Below are 9,780 nucleotides of genomic sequence, written 5' to 3' on the forward strand. Positions count from 1 at the left end.
TTTATTTTTAGCTGCACTTGTGGCGTGCGGAAGTTCCTGGGCCAGGGATCAAACCCACACCAGAGCAGGCGTGCCGGCCACTGCAGTGACAATGCCAGATCCTTAACCTGATGAGCCACCAGAACTCCAATCTTTTTTTTTAATTGTCCTAATACTTATTCTACAAAGACAAACCAACTCAATGCAGTGCACAGGTGAAATAAAAATGATAAAATAGGAACATGCATATAAAATAACTGATATTCTTTTATTTAAATAATATATGTAGAGTAGAGTCCACCTGGGAGGGATGCTCAGAAATGCATATTAATGAAAAACAACTTCCAGAGGAAATATTGTGAAGAATATTAGAATATTATGATGAAGAGAACTAATGGATAAGAAAGAATTTAGAATTGATTGTAGATGTAATTATGATTCATTGACAATTTCAGATTGGAGAAAACATTTTCCCAGAGATATGTATTTACAAAAGTATATAGTTAAAATATAGATTTAGTTAATATATATTTATTTTATATGAATTTGTTTAGATTAATTTATATACACTTAGGCAAATGTATATATTTACTAAAATCCCTATGTATTAATACATATATAGGTTAATATATATGTTAATTTATATTGTTATATTCTATTCACATATATATATATATGTATATATATGTTTCATGTTCAACTTTTAGTCTTCTTTTCCTGTGTAGATTTGATACGATTCACAAAAGAGTAATGAAGAACCGATCGATTGAAATAGAGTTCATTCTCCTAGGATTGACAGATGACCCACACTTGCAAATTGTGATTTTCCTGTTTCTATTTGTCAATTACACATTGAGCCTCATGGGAAACGTAATCATTATTCTCCTCACCCTGCTGGATCCTCGCCTCAAGACACCAATGTATTTCTTTCTTCGTAATTTCTCATTTTTGGAAATCATATTCACAACAGTATGTATTCCCAGGTTCCTGGTAACCATTGTGACTAAAGAAAAAACCATTTCATATAATAATTGTGTAGCTCAATTGTTTTTTACTCTTTTACTGGGAGTTACAGAGTTTTACCTTCTGGCTGCAATGTCCTATGACCGCTATGTTGCCATCTGCAAACCATTGCATTACCCCATCCTCATGAATAGCAAAGTGTGCTATCAGCTTGTATTCAGCTCTTGGGTAACTGGATTCTTAATTATATTCCCCCCATTGGTGATGGGACTCAGGCTGGACTTCTGTGCTTCCAGAGTAATTGACCACTTTATGTGCGAAACTTCTCCTATCCTACAAATCTCCTGCACAGATACTCGAGTCCTAGAACTGATGTCTTTTATCTTAGCTGTGGTGACACTTGTGGTCACATTGATATTAGTGATTCTTTCTTACACTTACATCATCAGGAACATTCTGAAATTCCCTTCCGCACAGCAAAGGACCAAAGCTTTTTCCACCTGTACTTCCCACATGATTGTTGTCTCCCTGACATATGGTAATTGTATCTTTATGTATATGAAACCCTCTGCAAGAGAAAGGGTAACTGTATCCAAAGGTGTAGCTTTGCTGTACACTTCCGTTGCCCCTTTACTAAATCCCTTCATTTACACCCTAAGGAACCAGCAGGTGAAAGAAGTCTTCTGGGATATGTTACAAAAGATGTATTTACCCAAAAAAACTATTATAAAAAGGCCAAAAATAATAACCTTACCATAAAAGCAAGCCAAAAACGTTTCGTGCATTTCTTCTAATCATGTTTTTCTGCCTCATTGCTTGTCTCATGGAGGAGATGCTCTTGAAGAATCTTTTAGCTCAGCTTCCTCTTTACATTTTATTTTCCCTAATGACTATTTTTCACCCTGTTCTAATAACTTACTCCCTCAACCCATATTTCAGTTTTTAAATAATAACTCCTTATTGAATCTCTGTTTCTAGAAACTATGATTTGAATAAAATATGCCTTTATAAATCTACCTTGCTGGAAGTAATTTGTTAGCAACTAATTATCATATATTTATTGTGTATCTATCTTTTTGCAGACATTATGAGGGCCCAGTGCTTACTTTAAGAAGCTTGCATTGCCTAAATAAATCAAAATCATAACCTCGACACTGCTATGCAGTATATAATGAGTGTCGAAGTAAAGGTCAACAAAAATATCCTGGGGCGTATAGGATGGCATCTCTGATTTTGGAGGTCAGGGAGACATGTTCAAAGCTTCACCACACCGTCTGGGACACTGCCCAGGATATCTAAACTTTTATGCCTCCGTTTCTTCACATGTAAAATAGGAGAAATACAACCCACACCTTAAAGTTCAGCAAATATATGCTATTAGAAGTGCTTAGCACTCTGTAAAAGAAAACAGTTAATTTGAACTCTTCAAAAACATGCTGCCACTAATACTTCATATGGGTTTAAGAAGAGGTAATAACATGGAAGGATCTGTGTGCCAGAATAGCATTTTGGACTCAAATTTGATATATCGGTAATTTTAAGAGTTTTGTGTGTAACCAACCCTTAGGGAGTCTGATAAATGTAATTTTAAGTTATCACTTCTAATGTGCCCAAGACATTATGTCTAGGAAGTCATTCCTTTATCATATGTTTTATACATACCCAGGTCTTTATTTGATGTGCTTATCTTTATTTCATACTTAAAAGAAGAGAAGAAAAAGAGAGAGAGAATCATTGAAAGTACATGTGAGGTATGAGTTTTAACATTGATGTTTCCTGTTTGGGGAAGGTTATTCTTGGAAAATAATACTGATTATGAATAATGTTAGAGCCAAGAGTATAAATGAGGGAGCTGTTGCTTTCAGCTCTTCTGAAATATTGAAGTTTAGTATATAAATGTGACATTGGGCCTCCAACATGAGATCTTTAGGAAAAAAAAGAATGAAAGCTTTTTTAAAAAACTTTAGATTGTGGGGATAGTGGCGTGGGAGGCATATTACTCCGCCTTATCCACTCCCCATTTCCACACTCACCACACATACACTAAATAATTTTTAAGGAAACATTTTGTAATTATCTCATAAAAGTTTTAGGTCACACAGAAATTGCCAAAAAATGCATGTATAGCCTCAAAGGACCAAATTTTTCAATCAAATGGAGAATCAAGGTGAACTAAAAAAGAGATATTTTGTATCTTTCATTGTAATAATTATTATCGGTTGCATTTCTGGCTTAAAACATATAAACCATGGCTTAGATTCAATTTTTTTAAAAAAATTGTTAACAGTTCCTTAAGTCATCCACTCATCCGATAGGGAAATAATGTGTTACCAATTTTTCCCTCAACCTCCCATCACTCCTGTTGCTCAGAGACCCTACGCCCCTCAAATGCCATGGGTTCCTGGGGTCCTGTTTTGACAAATAATAAATACCTGTATGGATGGAAAAAACCTTAGAAATATTGGTGTGTGTGTGTGTGTGTGTGTGTGTGTGTGTGTGTGTGTGTGTGTGGTGTTCACCTGTAAGTAAATTTCTTCTCAAAAAGGCCAAAACAAAGAAAAATAGTATTTTATCTTATCTGTTTGGGAGTTGTGCCAATGATTTTTTTAAACAGAAACTATATTATAACTGTTACTTTATGGTTCTTTAGTATTTTGTTAAGTAATATAATAATCAGATTTGCCTGTCCCTAAGCCGCAAATAATGGAAGTTTCTCTTCATTAAGACAGAGCCCTCACTGTTCAGAATGTGACATGTGAGCGCTGATGTTCTCATAGCCCAGGTCCTCCACCCACTTTCCCAGTAACCCTTTCAGAAACTCTATCAAGGAGTATTTTTTAGTTAAACCTTTTTGAAGAATTATATTCTCATGTTATTGGGAAGCTTACTCCTTACTTAACACTCTCCACTGGACAACCTAGGACTGTGTTCCAAGTGGAAAAGCAGGCATGCAGGTGATACTGGTCAGTCATTAATTTGACATTATCCATTTTATTCTAAACCCAGAGTAATTCTAAGAATTAAATTTTGCTCTTAAAGACGATTATCACATTTTTTCTAGAGAAACATACAGTTCCCAAATTTTCATGTTTTATTCATGATGATCATACATTTACATAAGAAGAGCATTGAGAAAAAGGGAGGTGGGGGGATAAATGGGCATGGGAAGTAGAAAGAAAGGTTAGATTTCAAGTAGATGGTATTTTATATTTTTCAGAATGTCTGAAACAGTCTTATCTTCAGACAAAACTGTTCTCTGTTTTCTGAAGGCCTGTATTACATCTTTATAGTGTAAAATTACAGCATTAGCTGATTTTCATTATGAAAATACACTTTATGTATATGTCTTTGCATCTAGAAGGCACAAAGAATGTTAAATTCAATAATCATAAGAAGCATAACCCACATAAAATATGGGCAACAATTTAAGGATTAAGTTTGCCGCAAATAACATACAAATGGCAAATAAACATAATGAAGATGATCCTCATTATTATGTGATCATTATCATGATTGTGGTGATGGTTTCAGCCTAATAATTCTTGTAATATATATAATATATGATATAATATATGAAATATTGCATAAATTTCAAAGCTTATCACCATATACTCTATGTAAGTTCATTGCATATCATAGTTCAATGAATCTTTAAAAAAGTGTGTTTACCAAAAAATGAGTCATCATGGAAAATAAATCCCACATAATAAATATGTGCCTTTTCTCTATATCTCCCACTATTTTCTCGTATTGAGTTATGAAATTAATCCAATGTTGCTTCATTGCAACATGGTGTCAATTAAAATCATTAGCTGATGTAGGATTAATTCTCAAAGTCACTCTTTCTCTCATCCCAGTTCCTTTTAGCCCTAGGAAATATTTGTTAAATAATTCTGATCTGTAAAACAGTGAATATAGTCTTCTCCTTTGATAACACTAGTTTGGGGCTGCATATTCAAAATCTCAGCAACTTCTGGCCAAGAATGACACATTTTCTTTGTGCAGCTATTCCATCTCTTAACTTGCCTTATGAGGTTATCATAACTTTTCTATCTGACCCTCTTTGTCCACGATTATAGTCAATATATCTGCTTATTGGTAAGCCCAGCATAAATGCATCTGGTAGCAGGTGTCAATGGCTATTTGAAAATCTGATATAAAACACCCTGTGTTTGGCCCTTTACAGTAATGGAAATTCTTATTTAACACCCCACATTTCAAGTTATTTTGATTTACTACTAAGTGTGATTACTTTTATTACCATTTGAATGATTCTGAGTCTCTTTTAATACTAGTAAGCTATTTTCCCAATTATCTAGTCTTATAATTCTGTTTTCTATTTCTTTTGAGAGCTTCATGTTAGAGATTTCATTCCTTTAGGAATAAAGTTAGGGTTCAGATCATGGAACATGTAGCCCTGAATTAAATCATTTTATTCACTAATAAAAGTCACACTATTCAAAATAGTTCAAATACAACTATGGTCATTATTAAGAAAGTCTCTCCAGAGTTTATGAACTCCTAGGTCAAACAAACATTTACCTGGAATGCCAAGTCCACATGATGCTAACAGTGGCCCATTGGACTAGCAAAAATCTTTAACTATTTAATAATTGCAACTTCAATTCCTCATGTTTATTTGATTTGGGCAGCTCTAACTCCATAAGAAGTAAGAAGTAAATGGAAGAACGTTTAAGAAAAAATGTCCTCAATACATTAGACAATTATGATCCTCTATTATATGGTTTAAGATCTAAACATAATTTTTATTAAGACACTTTTATTCTGTGAACCCCTCTCTCTGTCGTCAATACAAATACAAATGAGTGAGGGAATGCAGAAATAAACTTGAGTGCAGTAATAGGGCTTGGTCCTGGTTCCTCTTCAGGGGATATGCAGAGCGATTTGATACAAATCTCTGACTTCCTCTCTAGGAACTAAGGCCATCATCCAGGTGGAGGATGGTAACTTTGGGCTGATTTCAAACAAGCCCATAGATGCCAGACTGGTTGGAACCAAAAGGCTGCTGATTGAGATTCCTGGAATACTACCCTGTTACCTCACCACCAACCAGTCAGAGGAGGATTATACACTCTGCAGCCCTCTCAAATTTTGCCTATAAAAACTTCTTCCCTGAAACCCACTGGTGTGTTCAGGTCCTCTGAGCACGAGCCACCCACTGTACTACCCTTGCAATATACTTTCTCTGCCTGAGACTCCCGTGTTTCCATTTGTTTGGCCCCTCTGTGCCTCAGAGCACATGAACTTGGGTTCAACAAATGATTCAGTCTTGTGGAGAGATTCCACAGAGAATAAAAATGCCAAGGTGTGAGCTAGGGAGGAGAAAGCAAGCTATGACAAAGGACAGCAGAGATTCTGCTAAATTACATCAGAAAAAAAGAATGAACTAAGGATGTAGTCATCCGCATGGGTAAACCTTAAAAACTAAGTAAAGCCAGACATAAAGTTTACACTCTGTGGTGTCTTTTAGAGATTCCAGAAAAGGCAAAATTCATCCGTAGTGATGGGAAAAAAGCAAAACTCATCTGCAGTGGCTGAAATGATGTCAGAGGGTACTTGGATCCAATAGTGGGAAGAAAAGAAGGCATGAAGGTGAAGAGGCAAAGAGAACCCTTTGGTACAATGAAAATGTTTCCATCTTTATTGTCACATAGGTGTCAATATTTGTGCAAATACATTGTTTTAAAATGACTGTAGCGTGCGCACTGGTGGTATAGTGGTGAGCATAGTGTCTTCCATAAAATGATTGGTTGTGCTTGTATGTTTAGTATATTTAAGAATTTTGATTAAATTGATAAAATTAGAATGAATCAGGACATTTTAAATTTACAAATGGGTTAATGTATATGGGAAGACCCCAAGCCCAGATATAAAAAAATTATACCCTGAAGTTATTTCATGGATCACCTCACTTGTAAGCCAAAGACAACAGTGGTATAAGAGCAACTTTAACTGAAGACAGCAGTGGTATACAAGCAAATTGAACCAAATTTCAATTATTTCTATAGGAAGCAACAACTGAAAATGTTTACATATACCATATTTAATAATTGTATCTCTCTAAGTAAAACTTCTTTAATAGAATCTAAATTCCTTTGCATATTTTATACATCTGAAACCATTGATTTCCTTTTATTTCTGTATTCCACATAAATGGTAATTTCACTTTGAAGGCTACACTGATCTTACCATTTAGCACACATATGTTAATATAATTAATGAAGTATATCTTACAAGATTCATTTTAGAAAATAGTTCCGACATGAAGGTATCATTTATGAGAAGAGATATTTTCTAGACAAAAATTGATTCAATATTTTCATTGAAGAGGTTGGTTTTGAGGAGTTCCCTGGTGGCCTAAGAAGTCAAGGACTGGACATTGTCATCATTGTGGCTCGGGTTCGATCCCTCTCCTGGGAATTTCCACATACCATGGGCACACTCCCCCTCCCCCCAAAAATTAAAATGGTCTATTCAGAAAGATTAAAATGGTCTATTCAGAAAGAGCAGAAAAAAGTAGAGATCAGGAAGGCTAAGTAAACCCAATACAATATGAATCATTTTGAGGGAAGAAATGGCATAGCTGTGAAGTAATGAATTTAAACTTGTACTCAGTTCCTCCATTCATATTTAACAATATCTTATATATGTCTACCTTTTGTCCCATTGTTTTGAAACTTTTGAAGCACATCCTTGAGAGCTTCTTTAACCTGCTGATTCCTTAGGGTATAAATGAAGGGGTTTAGTAAAGGAGCAACAGAGGTATTGAGCACGGCTACACCTTTAGTTAAGGTCACTCTTTCCTTTGCTGATGGTTTCATGTACATAAAAATACAACTCCCATAAGTAAGAGAGACAACAACCATGTGTGAGGAACAGGTGGAAAAGGCCTTTGTTCTTTGTTGAGCAGAAGGGAATTTTAGAATGGTTTTGATGATGTATGTGTAGGAGAGGACCACTAACAGCAAAGTGACGACAAGTGTCACCACAGCTAAGACAAAAGATGCCAATTCTAGGTTATGTGTATCTGTGCAAGAGAGTTGCAGGATAGGAGAACTGTCACAGAGGAAGTGATCAATTATTTTGGAAGCACAGAAATCCAGCTGAAGTCCCAAGGCCAAAGGAGGAAATATAATTAGGAAGCCAGTCACCCAAGAGCTGAGGACAAGCTGATGGCACACTCTGCTGTTCATAATGACTGGGTAATGCAGAGGTTTGCAGATGGCAACATAGCGGTCATAGGACATGGCCGCCAAAAGGTAAAACTCTGTAACTCCTAATAAAAGAAAAAAGAATAATTGTGCTGCACAACCATTGTAGGAAATTTTTTTGTCTCCAGTGAGAATGCTTATCAAGTATCGTGGAATGCAGACTGTTGTGAATGAAATCTCTAAGAAGGAGAAATTTCGAAGGAAGAAATACATTGGGGTCTTGAGATGGGGATCCAGGAGGGTGAGGAGGAGGATGATTAAATTCCCCATCAGGCTCAAGATGTAGTTGAAAAACAGAAACAGGAAAATCCCAATTTGCAATTGTGGATCATCTGACAATCCAAGGAGAATGAATTCTATTTCCATTGATTGATTTTTCATTACTCTTTTGTAAGCCTTATCAAAACTTTACAGGAAAAGAAGTCAAAAATTTGAACACATATACGCATATAATATTATATTAACTAATCTGTAGGTATATATAAACTAAATGAATATATAGATTAGCCTAAATGTTTGTAAATAACCTAAATATATATAAATGAAGAACACATTAGCTAAATATATATATTTACCTAAGTATACATTCATACATATATATGTGTACGTATAAATAGAGTAGCTTAAAGCAGAAAAAGGTATATATCATCTAACTTAAACATTTGGAAATGGTTTCTCCAGTATGAAATGCCAATGCCATATAACTACATGCTATAGTCAATTCTAAATTCTTTCCATTACTTCTCTTCTTCATGGTGTTTCCTCTAGAACTTGATATTTGTTGTTAACATGCATTTATGAGCATCCCTACCAAGTGCACTCTCCTCTGCATGCATAATTTAAATAAAATAATATCGGTTGTCTTAAATGTACTTTTTCTATCACTTTTATTCAACCCATGCAATGTAGTAAATTGGTTTGCATTTGTAGGATTTAGTATCAAGGACCTGTCTCCTAATGCAAAGGAAAGAAAAGTAAAATAGTCAAGTTGGACTGAATTAAACTTAAAGGAAAACATCAACAAAACAAAAGGACAACCACAGGATGGGAGAAATATTTGCCAATAACATGATCAATAAGAGGTTAATATCCAAAATATATAAATAACTCATACCATTCAATATTAAAAAAACAAACACTCTGGAGTTCCTTGTGGCTCAGCAGGTTAAGGTTCTGGCATTGACATTGCTATGGCTCTGCTTACATCTGTGGAGTAGGTTTGATCCCATGACTGGGAAATTCTGCCTGCTGCACTTGTCGTCAGAAAACAAACAAAACAAAACAATCTGATTAAAAAATGGGCAGAAGACCTGAATAAAAATTTTTGTAAAGAAGATATACGGATGGACAACAGACACATGAAAATATGTTCAACATCATTAATGATCAGATAAATGCAGATTAAAGCCACAAAAAAGTGATATCACTTCATACCTATTCAAATGGCTATCGTCAAAAGACCACAAATAACAAATGTTGGTGAGATTGTGGAGAAAAGGAAACCCTTGCATACTTTTGGTGGAAATGTAAATCGTCACAGCCATTGTGGAAAGAGGTAGGGAGGTTCCTCTAAAAATTCAAGATAGAACTACTATATGACTGAGCA

At 35.0% G+C, this 9,780-nt stretch overlaps 2 protein-coding genes across 2 annotated transcripts; one reads left to right on the plus strand and one right to left on the minus strand.

Annotated features, from left to right (window-relative positions):
- The first annotated feature begins 729 nt into the window (after positions 1 to 729).
- On the plus strand, positions 730 to 1,701 carry LOC125130348 (olfactory receptor 6C6-like). The gene has a single exon (XM_047785722.1). It carries the CDS (start codon positions 730 to 732, stop codon positions 1,699 to 1,701), a length of 972 nt encoding a protein of 323 aa, XP_047641678.1.
- A 778-nt stretch (positions 1,702 to 2,479) lies between these two features.
- On the minus strand, positions 2,480 to 8,555 carry LOC125131685 (olfactory receptor 6C6-like). Its single transcript, XM_047788455.1, has 2 exons — positions 7,642 to 8,555; positions 2,480 to 2,504 (listed from the first exon to the last, which is right to left on the minus strand). The coding sequence occupies exons 1-2, from the start codon at positions 8,553 to 8,555 to the stop codon at positions 2,480 to 2,482; spliced, it is 939 nt and encodes a 312-aa protein (XP_047644411.1).
- Between the last annotated feature and the right edge of the window lie 1,225 nt (positions 8,556 to 9,780).

The sequence above is a fragment of the Phacochoerus africanus genome, chromosome 7 (assembly GCF_016906955.1).
Source record: "Phacochoerus africanus isolate WHEZ1 chromosome 7, ROS_Pafr_v1, whole genome shotgun sequence".
Classification (NCBI taxonomy): Eukaryota; Metazoa; Chordata; class Mammalia; order Artiodactyla; family Suidae; genus Phacochoerus; species Phacochoerus africanus.